At 59.3% G+C, this 12,391-nt stretch overlaps 1 protein-coding gene across 1 annotated transcript in view; it reads left to right on the top strand.

Moving 5' to 3' along the window:
- The first annotated feature begins 7,235 nt into the window (after window positions 1–7,235).
- The window catches only part of ALLC (allantoicase), a 28,414-nt gene continuing 23,258 nt past the window's right edge, over window positions 7,236–12,391 (top strand). Inside the window, 3 exon segments of the mRNA XM_073220241.1 lie at window positions 7,236–7,314; window positions 8,818–9,003; window positions 10,577–10,664. Coding sequence (XP_073076342.1) covers window positions 7,236–7,314; window positions 8,818–9,003; window positions 10,577–10,664 — 353 coding nt within the window.

Here is a 12,391-nt window from a genome sequence, read left to right as displayed (position 1 = left end):
GAGCGAGCAGTCAGAACCGCGGCCCCCTCGTGTGACCCCAGCCTTCAGGAGGCGCCTAGTGTGTAGACAGCAGCGGATTATTTGCAGGAGTGGGCAGTGGAGGCAGAGCCAGGGGTCATTAGGCCTGCCCTGAGGCCACGACCCCCAACAGCTGGTGGGCCCCCTGAGGGAGCCGGTCCAGGCCACTGCGGGTCTGCACGTCCACACTGCCACCCAGCGGCAGGACGAGAATGTATGTCGCAGAGGAAATGGGTGGCATTGGTGATTTCAAGGCCACTTAAGCACCAGTTGTGCAGAGCTGTCAGGATGTGTGTGTGTGTGTGTACATGTGTGTGCATGAGACAGAAGAGGGAGAGGGGGGCTGGGAGGAAGGCTGCGAGGGGGGAACAGGAGGGGGAAGGCCGGGAGGGGCCCCGTGGGCTGCTCAGAAGAACAGAGGGCAGGCATGCAGGGGAGGCAGGCTATGGCAGCCCCGCAGTGGTGCTGTGCCCTTTGGAAATGCCCAGCCAGGCTCCTGCCATTCCTCATCCTCAGCCTGTACGGGGTACGCTGTACCCGGCAAACAGAAGGCCAGCCCGGGGAAGGCGGGGCTGTGACTGTGCAGGGAGTCAGGCCCTGGGGGATGTGTGTCCGCTCATCTCGGCCCTGCCACGCGGCTGTGTGGGCACAACGCCATCCAGGTGGAGGGGCAGGGAGGCCGCACCATGGTGTGTCTCTCCGTGGCAGGTTCTGGCTCTGGGGGGCCGCATGTCTTCGTCGCTCTGGCCCCTGCATGGCCATCGGCTGGATGTTCCTGCCCTGCCCAGATGTGACCAAGGCCCTCCCGTCGGACGGCCGCCTCTGGGGACCAGTCTGCACTGTGCGCCCTGCTTCCTCGGGGGCAGGGTGAGGTGGGGGCTGAGGGGCAGTGCCACTGAAACCCGATCCAGCTCAGCACTTGCAAGGACCAGGGTGTTTCTCAGCTGTAAGCAAGAAAGTCTGAGTCTGGGTAAATTAATCAGAAAGGGGATTCGTGGAAAGCGTTCTGGGAGTTTCACAGGAATTCTGTGAAGATTGGAGAATGATCTTGGATGCTATGGGGAAGGGAACAAAGTCTGTAAGTCCTGCCACCGATGGGCCTGTGGGGGGTCTCTGTGCTGCTGCGGCTGTGGAGGCTGGCTCTGGTCACCTGTGGGCACCTCCCTGGCTCCCCATTTGGAGTCTGTCTGGGTACCAGGGCTCCAGGGCCCGTCTGTGTGTCTGCATGAATCCACAGGCCCCATTCATAGGCCTACCACACACAGGACTTAGCGCCCTTGGTGGCTTTGTGTGTGTCTGTGCCCTGGCTATTCAGGGGGCTGGGAAGCAGGCAGCGTTCAGTGTCTCAGGTGAGAGGGAAATGGCCTCCCAGGGACGTGACCTTCCCAGACGCAGTGTATCAGTTGGCTTTGGCTGAGTAACAAACTACCTCACAACTTGGTGACCTGAAACAATGACCGTGTATTCAGCCATCTGTTGTGATTCTAGCGGTCAGCAGTTGGGCGGAGAGCAGCTGGGTGGGTCTGGTCCTGGCTGGGCTCGTGCAGGAGCGACTAGGGGGGCTGGTCTGGGACACCTCGGCTGGCAGGCTTGCTCTGCACCGTGCTTCTCGTCCTCATGCGACCAGCGTGAGCATGTCAACAGGTGTCAACGGGGTTCCAGAAAACGAGAGTGGCTTGAGGGTGTGCCTGAGCCCCATGCCTGAGCTCAAAGCTGGGGCAACATGGCTCTGTCGTCCTCTGGGCTGAGGAAGTCATGGGGCGAGCAAGACCCTCCTGAGTCACTGCACAGGCTGCGGAGCGTTGTGGCCACACTTGCAACGTTCCACATACCAGGAAAAAGTTCAGAGGTGGCAAAAATAAGGACAGATGCCCATGATGGCAGGGCTTTGGGAGAAGAGGGAGGACACGCCTGGCAGTTAGCACGCGATCTGACCTGAGTCAAATGGAAGGGAGAGCGCCCGGGGGACCAGCCAGGGGGTGGCCGCACTGTCCCTGTGCGCTTCCCTGAAGGGACAGGAAGCACTTTGAGCGGGGGCAGGTTCTTCTGCTCAGAATCTCATCAGGGCCTGGAGGAGGGTGGACCGGGTTTCCAGCACCGCCTTGGGCTCAGCCCGCCTGGCCCAGCTCTGCTGAGGGCCGTGCTGAGGTGTGTTTCCAGCCTGGCGGTCAGGGGCCCCCACCTTTCATCCATGGGCCATGATGATACTAACAGGTCCAGCCTGTTCCCCGAACGTTCCTATTTCTCCTTTCCCACTCTGACTGCCTCTGGGCCACACTAGTCAGCCGGATTCTAAACCTTTCTCAGCCCTCACCCCTCCCAGGCTTCCCCCAGCCAGGTGCCCACCTGCAGTAGGAGGGACAGGTGCCAGGCTCTGAGCCATCCAGCCGTTCCTCCACTGCAGGCCCTGCCTCGGGCAGGGCACCTCCCCCAGCCAGGGGTCATGTGGCTGTCTGGACAGGCCCACTGGTGCCCCAGAAACTCCGGTTAATGCAGGCTCACCTCTCTCTCGCCTCCTGGAAACCCAGGGACACGTGGTCGGGGGCACTGGATGCATCCTGTAGGTGCCCCTGTCTGCAGCTCTTCGCACCGAAATCCTCCGCATCCAGACGGGACCAAGAGGGGCACATTTCACTCATTGAAGCTCCAGAAACAGCTTCGTCTCCGACTCGGGTCCTCTGCCCTGGATCCACCCTCTGCCTGCTCTCGCCCTCCCCACCCCCGAGCAGAGCCGGCCAGGGGCACGGCCACTGGGGGCTCCGCAGCCACGGACGGGCTCTGTCTCTGCTGCTGGGTGTGGCCTGCGAGCTCGGGAGCTTTAGCTAGTGAGACAGAGATCTATGCTTTTAGTTTCATTTAACTCTAATTTAAATTTAGATGGATTTTAAATAGCTCGTGGCTGCCCCATTGGACAGGGCATCTTGTCCTCCACGTGTGGCCCAAGCACACAGCGCTGCCCTGGAGCTTTTAGAACCTAGACTCAGCCCTTCCGGCTGTGGAGTCGCGCCCCCTGGTTAGCAGGGAAGCTGGATGCCCGCCAGGCTTCAGGAGCCAAGCTCCAGGTGTGGATGTGCGGGTCTGGGCGGCCCCCGCTCTGCCGCGAGCACCCCTCCTGGGTGCTGCCCACACGGGGCCGAGGCTTAGTGATCGGAAGGGTGGGAACGCAGCTCTCCATTTTGCGGTGTGGCCCGTGGGAGGCAGTGGGCAAACAGCGCTGGTGCTGCCAGTGAGGGGAAGGGGCGCGGGGGGTGGGAAGGAATGTCAGGGCAGAACCGCACTGCTGATTTACTGAAATACCGTCTGCTGCAGAAGGCAGCCCCGGATGCGTCGGAGTTCCATATGGAGGGGTGGACGGTCAATGCGGACCCGAGGGTGTGGGGTGGGTGGGGGCTGCAGAGGTTCCTGGAGGTGGCCTGGAGCCGGGCTCTCCGAGGGGCTTCCCGGGGAGGGAGGGGTGTGGGCGGGGGAAGGGCCAGCCGAGCCAGGCGGGAGGCCCAGGAGGCGGACAGGGTGGGCTGGTGGTGGGCTGGGGCCGGTGGCCACCCCTCCCAGGCTGCAGGGGCCCTGATGCACCCCTTGCGTGTCTGAGCTCCCACTGCGTCAGCCACTCTCAGCTCAGGCGGCCCTGCCCGCATTCCCTCCTTTCTGAGCCTCAGTTTCTCCCCCAGGAGCAGCATCACCCCGCAGGCACGTGCCGACAGCGCCATCCGCTGTGCACTGCGCGTGTCGCAGCCCCAGCTCCCTGCGGCCAAGCTGCGCTTTCTGAAGGCCCGAGAGCTCTAAGTCACACGGGGCTCTGCGTGCAGTGCGCGTCCTGGGGCGGAAGGTCCTCCCTCCGAAAGGCTGTCTTCCCTCGGGCTGAACCGCTGCTGGTGTGGCACACGAACTGGGGGACAGGCTCCTTCTAGAGCGACAGCTCGCATGGGGTGGGAGGGGTTTCAGGCCCGGGCTGGGAGCCGATGGTTAGGGCTGGGGGCTCCGGGCGGGGTCAGCATTTGGGGGAGGGACCGGGTCTGGCCATGGGCCTCACACAAGGGTCTGCAGTCTCCTTGGACTCCTCCAGGGAGGGGCCGCTCCACCTCCAGCGCCTTCTGCCCGCAGCCCTGTGACATCACGCAGGCCAGTCTCTGGAAGGCTCTGTCTCGCTCGCTCAGGCTCCTGTACATTCCCTCCTGGCACCTGAGCACGAGGGGACCCTGGCTGGCTCGTGGGGACAAGAAGTCAGTCCTAAACACTGAACTGCGGATTCCTGGGTGAGGTTGGAGTGCTGTTTATAAATAACCTGTTGTTTTTAAGTTGTCATTGCCAAAGAACAGGGCAACCGCAGAGACGATTTGATGGCATGGGGACCAGGTGGCCCGTCTGGGGCAGACGCCGCCTGGGTGCTGTTGACCACTGGCGCTGGGGGTGGCCCGGCACAGGGAACGGTGTTTCCAGGGCCGGAAACGCCCCCGAGAGGCCCTGGTTCTCCTCCCACTCCGCTGGGCTGCATATGACTGGTCTTCACGCAGATACCGAGTGAGCTGAGCCCTTGGTGAGTGCCACGCCTCTGAGCCAGGCTGGACGACTCCCGCGGCTTCCCAGCATCCCACATGCGGGGCTTGGCTCCTCCAGGTTGCTGTCTATACTTGCTCTAGTTTTGATCTGTACATAAATAAGCTGCTTTTATTTCACTGTAAATCTCATACTTTTGACCAAATGCTTTTTTAGGACTTTGGACAGTGCAGACAGAAATCATGGGGGTCCCTGCCGCGCAGGGACTGTTCCCAGTGGCAGGGCCAGGCTTCCTCCTCGGAGGCACCCCCCTGCCTGGACGCTCTCCGATGAGGCTCTTCTTGTTTTAAGGCAGATCTCAGAGGAGACTGAAGCACTGCACAGTCCAGACTGTATGAGATCTCAGGACCATACTTTTTCATCAGAAGAGGATAATTGCCCATCTCCCTGGAGTAACTGTTACTGGTGAATAAGTTGCACTTTACATTAAAAGCTTTGGCATGGTCACCCTTTTAAGGGGGAGAGAGTTGTCCCAAAGATCATTTCAACAAGCAGTACTGAGGGTTCCCACTGTAGATTCAGGCCTTCCCGGGCGAGAGGTCAGGGCGGCAGGCTCCCTCCCCGTCCCACGTAGGCCCCAGCTCCTCTGTCCAGAGAAGGAATTGAATGGGCGGGACCCTGAGCAGAGGTGAGCCCGGGGCACCGTCAGGGAGCTGCAAACTCCCGACTGGCTTCCGGGCAGCCTGAGCTCCCGGGCAGCCTGAGCTCCCGGTGGGCGAGACTCCAGGATCTCCAGTTCTGCAAAGCCCACGCTGTCAGGGGATGCATTCGGGGTTTGTGGCTGAGCAGAGAGACTTGGCCCAATAGCGAGACCCTTTGACAGCAGGCGCGGGCGGTATGCGGGCAGCCTGTGCTGTGTTCTGTAGACCCGGATTTGAGGGCTCACTTCTTTCCCCCCCTCCCATGTGGGTGGAGGGGCTTCTCACAGGACAGCCTCGAGACTGTTCGGAGAATGCAGATGACAAATGATGCCACCCCCAGGGGAGAAAGTGAAGGGCTTACACTTGCCCCTTCCTTTGCACTACTGTGTGACCTTGGGCAAGTGCCTGGCCTCTCTGGGCTTCTCTGCAGATATGATCACATGGCACTTCCAGGCTGGGGTGCAGATGTGAAGATAAAGCTGAGGCTTTCAGATTTCAGTTCCCTCCTGGATGCTTCTATCTCACACGGTTCCACAAATTTTATGACAAATGTGGCAGGAACCTGACCTCAGCAAGAAAATGCTCAATGTCAGGCTCAGCTCAGTGGGCCGGCCTCAAGCTGGGGTCCTAATCACACCCGAGCAGTGGAAGAGTCCGGGCAGCTTTGGGCCGGCACCCGCGGAGGGAAGGCGGGTGGTGGTGCGTCTGTGCATCCTGAATGCCGGCAGGTGCCTGGGCCCAGTGGGGCCACGACAGGCTTTGGGCTCCAGCTGCTGGTGGGCGGCGGCGTGACTCCTGGGAGCCTGGAGCCCCATATCCCTCTGTACTTTGGCGGGGATGACACGTCTCGGGTTGAGAAGTTTGAATGCGAGAATATGGGAGTGTTAATTTTCTGTTGCTGTCACACATTCTCAGTGCCTTAAATAGCACGAATTATCTCTCAGTCTGTAGGCCAGAAGTCCAGGTGGGCTCAGCTGGTCTCTCTGCTCTGGGCTTTAGGAGGCTGCCGTCAAAGTATCGCCAGCTGGGCCTTACCAGGAGGCTCTGCGGAGAATCCTCTTCGAGCTCAAGGAGGTGGTGCTGGAACCCAGTTCCTGGGTTGCAGGGTGGAGGCTTCTGGTTCCTGCTGTCGCCTGGGGCCACCCTAAGCTCTAGGGGTCTCTCTCTGGTCCTCGCACATGGGCCCTGGCAACAGCGTTGTGGCTGAAGTGAAGGTTCCTGTGGCCAGGACTCTCACCTGGCCCTGGCTGGCCAGCTCACTGCACACCTGCGGGCAATACATGGCTGTTGACTCTCTATAGAGAGCTCCGCCCAGGGCTCTGGGCTGCATGGCTGCCAGAGAGCAGAGGCTGGGGTGGTGGCAGTGCCGAGGACAGAGACTGGGACGGCTGCAGGGGCGGAGAGGTAGGCAGAGAATGACCGGCTTGTGTGTGCTGACTGGCTCTGAGTGGATGGGATCTAGTGACTGACCTGCCACAGTGGGAGTAAAGTTGGGTATAGACCCTTTGACCCCAAGAACGTTCCACTGTCATTTTTAAGTCTCATTGAATCCATAGTGAACTTGCCTGGGGCTGACACCCATTGGCAAGAGGAGGGTATACACCCTGTTCTCTTGTGAAGCACGATTCAGCGTGACCCTGTGATTCCTTCTGAAGCCCCTTCTGTGGGGTGTAGCTCCTGTGCTTGCAGCCAGAGCAAGTGCCCCGCTTTTAGGGTCTCATGATTAGGCTGGTCCCACCCGGATCGCCCAGGTGTGCCTTCCTGTCTTAGGGGCTGTGACCTTATGGCATCTGCAAACGCCTCCTTGACATGTGAGGGACACACCCCCGGGGCTTGGGGACCGGGCAGTGGGCGTCACCGGGGGCCCCCACAGGGCGAAGTGCTCCACCACCCGCACCCAGGCCCCTCGGGCATGCCGCTCGTTACCAGGGTCGTCGGTGTGCTCCTGCTTCTCGCTCCTCCTGGACTCGATTCTTTGAAGTGAGAAGCATGTATGTGTTCCAGTCATTGAGCTCAGACCCGATGAACAGGGGCTGTATCGTGGACAGTCGGATGGACAGTGCGATCCCCAGCCCGCACGTTCCCATCTGCACTGTTTCAGGTGAGTCTCCGTGGAGCGCATCTGGGCGTCCGCCTCCTGGGGCCCACGCTCGGGCTCTTCCCACTCCCATCCGCCTCCTGTCCCCTGCGCTTCCCCCAGCCCACCGTCTTGGGCAGCAGGTGGGCTTAGTTAGGGCATCGGGTCCTGCTCAGAGCCGGCCCTCAGCAGCGCTTTGGGAGTGAATGAGATACAGATGCATGGCCAGGTGCCATTGAGAAAGAGCCTGTGGCTCAGGGAGCGGGGTGCTGGGGAGACTCCCCAGGATGCAGGATGCTGTCTGTGTGTCTGGGTGGCTCATGGGAGCTGTTGTATTTTCATCTCTAGTTTTGTGTAAATGTGTGACTCTTAAAAGGGAAACTCACCATGAGAAGAATGTCATTCTTTAGTCTCAGAGTGTCTCCCCAGCTTTTGGGCTCAGATGGGGCCTGGGTCCCTGGAGGGAGGCGTGGTGTGTGCGGGAATGCCTGCCTGGAGGGGGCACATTGGCTACCACCTGGTGGCCCGAGGGCCAGGGCCGCCGCAGTGTGCTGGCTCCTTGGCAAATATTGCTCAGACTGTAATGCCTTTGGCCTCCGTAGCTGCTCAGGGAAATCTGTGCAGCCTCCCTTCTGCAGGAAGGCCCCAGGTCCCCCCTCTGCAAAGTGGTGTGCAGACCCCCAGCCTGGCTCTGCCACTCTGGGGGAGTGTGACCCCGGCACCCAGTCTTTGCATCTGTGAAATGACAGTTGAACAAAGTTAGGGATTCTTGGCCCTGGCAGGCCATCAACCAGCCCCACCCTGAAGATTCTGATCCATTGGTCTGGGTGGGCCTTTAAAAGGCTGGAGGGGATTGGGAGGAACCAGTCAGCTCGGCTGAACCCACCGCAGGCAGGTGCCGGTCACCCCTCGGTCAGCCCCACCTTCTCTGAACATCTATTAGAAGGCATGAGCTGCTCCCTCATGAGAAGGCCTGTTGCAATTAGGGAAGATCAGCCCTGGACTATGCAGCTGGGCTACTGGGCATTGGGGGCCCCTAGAGGCCCACCCGGCAAACCATGGTGGAGCTGGTGCTGCCCAGCACTCCCCAGGAGAGGGCCTGCTCTTAGCCCCCTCTGGGCTCTGTCCCTCTCCCTGCCTCCCCTCCCCTGAGCACCAGGGGCCCTGGAACCGCTCTGTCCCCATTCCCTCTGCCATCCGCCCACCCTCCAGGCTTTGGGGCTCCTCGTGTCCCTTGGCTTGCATCCGCATCCCGTGTGGCTGCCACCAGCCCCTCCACCAGCCACCGCGCCTCTGGCTCTGCCCTGCCCTGCCCTCCAGCCTGCTCGGGCTCCCGGGTGGCCTCCACAGTGCCCTCCTGCCCCCGATCTGTCAGCCGAGCCCATCCTGGCTGAAAGGACCGTCCAAAGGAAAGCCTGACTATTCCTCGCCTGCCCAACCTGCCGGCCATAGAATCAGGCCTGGGCCCCGCAGGAGGATGCCCTGTCAGACCTTCCTCCAGGGCTGCACCCACTGCTCTGTTCCCAGACCCCCTGGTTCTGGGCCGCGGGCCCCTCACTCAGCAGCCTTCCTCTGTGCTTTTGCCCAGAGTGCCCCGGGGGGCTGGCTCCCGTCCAGCTGCCAAGACTCAGCCGCCTGGTCCAGGACACCTGAGCTCCGTGCCCGCCCCGGCACTCCGTACCATCCTGCAGTGCCCCGGGCCCACCCCGCTGGGTCTGCTTTGCTGCGTGTGTCTCTTGCTGGGCTCTTGGGGCTAGGGTGGGGTCTTACTTCCTGTGGGTCCTCTGTGCCTGGCAGAGGGGTTGGTAAGCCGGAGGTGGGCAACAGAGTGAAGGTGAGAGGTCACAGCTGGCACCACACTGATGATCTTAGAGCTCGATGTGGTGTGAGCTGGGGTCTGCCTGAGGGCCGCAGCTCGCCGGCCGCCTCTCCTGCACGGTCCCCAGCTTGAAATATTTGAGTAAAGTCAAAAGAGGGAGACCGTTTGATGACACAGATAGTACGGAATCCAAATTCTCCATGCTAAGTGTCACAGCAACATGGCCACACCGGGTCGTTTGCTGTCACACTGTGGGAAGGTGGGGAGGCCCAGCAGCCTGGCCCTTTGCTGCAAGTCCAGAGCCCCTGGCAGGGTAGAGGGGCTGGCTTTGCAGGTGGCACCGGAGCATGTAATGTAAGCCCATTTCCTGCTCTGGACCATGTGGTGCTGGAGGACTGTGACCTAAGCACCCTTGGGTTTCCATGTGGAGCGTGAGGACGGTCATGGACACTGAGCAAGGGCGTCACGGAGCTGGAGAGAGCCTGTGTCAGGGACTCAGTACATGCCTGGCACACAGTAGGTCTTCAAAAGATGGCTTTGCAGGCCTGTTGAGCTTTCCTCCACTGACGAGGGTTAGAGACTCCTAAGACCATCGCTGAATCCTCCTGTCCAAGGTCATTCATGAAAAGTGGTACTACAGTAAGGGCACACTCCTTAGTGGGCACGCCAGTGCTCCACGAGCCACACACCTTCCTGCAGCTTTTGCCGTGGTGGAAATGTGTCCTCTGCGTCCTTCAGTGGGCAGGCTCCCGGCGCACCTGGCTTCTGAGCATGTGACATGTGTTGGAATGACTAAGCAACTGGACTTTGTATTTCACCGGATTTAAATGTCAATACCACAGGTGGCAAATGCTTACCATCCTGGTGCAGCCACAGAACCCGAGCGGCCCGGCATTGAATGTACTGCGCGCTCCGAGCCGGGCACCCAGTGTCTCTCCTGTTGGGAGGTGTGGTCTCTTCTTCCGAAGCTGAGGTCATGCAGGAGGGTGAGTGTGACCGTGGAGAGCACCTGCTGAACCTCACCCCTCCTGCCTGTCTGTTAAAGGGCCCCTGGGAGTTTGATTCTCTTTTGAGATTCACCTCTACTCTGGCTCCTCTGCAGTGTTTTACAAACGTCTGTTTGTTTTTCTTTCATCTCAAATAACACATTTTAAACGCTCCTGAGTGCCAATGGAGCTTTGCCCACAGGCGATGGTGCATTAAACTCCTTGGAAGTAGCAGTTAAAGTCCAGGACAACGCTTCCGCCAGGGAGGCTTGCGGGCCAGGGCTCAGCGGGGCCATGCAGGGCTGACGGAGACGCCTCCAGAGCAAGTTCTGCCCCTAGAGGGATTGGTTTCTGCCATTGAAAACAGATGTGTCCAAATGCTAGCTTGTATTTGGAAAAACCGACGCCCTGGAAATGGCTGCTCGTTTTGATGAGTATATGTGCATTAGTGAGCTCACAGAATGCGTGCCCCTGCTTGCAGACCGGCTCTGTTACGTGGGCCCCGTATTGACCCGGCGCTGCCACCGTGGCCCCAGCTCAGAAAGGCCGTCTGCCTGCAGGCCGGCTGCGTAGGGCACTGCACGCTGACTCACGTCTCCTGAAGAAGAGCTTCAATTTATTCATTTCCCAAATGGAAACATTCATTTCTGGAAGGGAATGTTTCATTTTTAAAGGCAGTGCTGAATAGAAGTGTTTTATTGTCTAAACTGAGTGCCAGTTTTGGGGGGCGAGAGTACAAAAACCTGAAGTTGAGACTGATACCCCGAAAGAAAGTGTGACATGCCCCCCTCTCTCTTGATCTCTTCCTCCCTTGAATCTGCAGCCAGTGTGTATGTGTCCTGCAGACTGCTGGGCACAGGCCCAGGGCACATCAAAGGGAAGGATAAGCGGCAGCCGGGATGAAAGCCACAGCCTTCACCTCCCTGCTTTCCGCTGGAGGCGGGGGACAAGCCCCCCGTGGGCCGTGCACCCCCCCTCCCCCCCCCCCCCCCGTGCCCCGCGTTACCATGACAGCTGGCCTTTGCATCAGATGGGGAGCTGAGAGGAGCTTTGAATTACTGACTGGCAGAGTGTTAGAGTGCTCTGAGCTTATTGCAACTGCCTGAGAAAAACTGTGCCTTTTCAAAAGCAAAACTGGGTAAATCAAGTGTTTTTTAATGATTTAAGAAAATTGCAAACAAGCTGCTGTCACTGCCCTGGCTGGCCTGGCCCTGGGTGGTTTTGTTGGGGAGGCAGGAGAGGCTCTAGGCTGCTGCAGTCGAGGGGGAGGCGGGGAGGGATGCGCAGGCCTGGCCGGGCCCAGCTCTGTGACACCCTCCACCCCTGACACTGCCTGGAGCTCTGTGCACTGAGTCCAGTCCAGCCCGTGGGGAGGCTGGCAGAGCTGCAGTGAAGACACAGCAAATGCCGGAGACACCAGCTCTGCTCCAGGCACGGTGGTGAGGGCCCCGTGGCCCAGCCCTGTGCGTGGGGTGTGTCTCGAGGTTTTGTGTGGTGGTGAGGCTGTGGGAATGGGCGCCACGCAATCATCTTTCCAGAGCTTTTCTGGGTGTTGAACAAAACTTCCCTGTGATGATGGGAAGGCCCTGCATCTGAGCTGCCCAGCGTGGAAGCCACATGCGGCTGCTGCATGTGGGGTATCTCTGTATGATGGGAACTGGGTTATTAATTTTATTTAACTTCAATTAAACTTATGGCCAGTGGCTTCCAGGCTGGAGAGCACAGGCCCGGAACCTGCCTTGCCCGTGGGCTTTGCCCCTGCTGTCTCCTGCGCACCCCTCAGCTCCCTGCTTGGGTGTGTGAGCCTGAGGGGAGCTCCCAAGTCCCTGCAGGCCACGCCGTGCCATGGGGACCTCGTACCATCTGTATCAACACCGCCCTCTGCTGTGTGCCTGCAGCCTGCCTGCCGGCTGCTGAGCCCCTTCAGAGCGGGTGTGACCCCAGCTTGGTCGTGTCTGAATGTCACAGGCTGCACACAGCTGCTGAATGACTAAATACAAAATAGAGTGAACTTTGCTTATTCAGTAAAACCTCATGTAATGCACTTGTCAGCACTATGCTAAGACCTTTCAAATATCAATCATATTTGGGCATATCTGGGTAGAAATAAAGGTTCTCTTCCCAGTAGTGAAATTGGACAATAAGACAATTTACTTGACCTCTCAAAGATAAATTTTCTTCATTTTTAAGAGGTGCCTAATACCAAAATCACAGAGTTGTTCTGAGGGTTAAAATGAGATAAAATGTATGAACCCTGCACTACATTATTGCAAACTTGTAACAAATGCTGGTTAAT

Source organism: Manis javanica, chromosome 1 (assembly GCF_040802235.1).
Source record: "Manis javanica isolate MJ-LG chromosome 1, MJ_LKY, whole genome shotgun sequence".
NCBI lineage: Eukaryota > Metazoa > Chordata > Mammalia > Pholidota > Manidae > Manis > Manis javanica.
The sequence above is the reverse complement of the archived record's forward strand: the minus strand, read 5'-3'. Positions and strand labels throughout refer to the sequence as shown.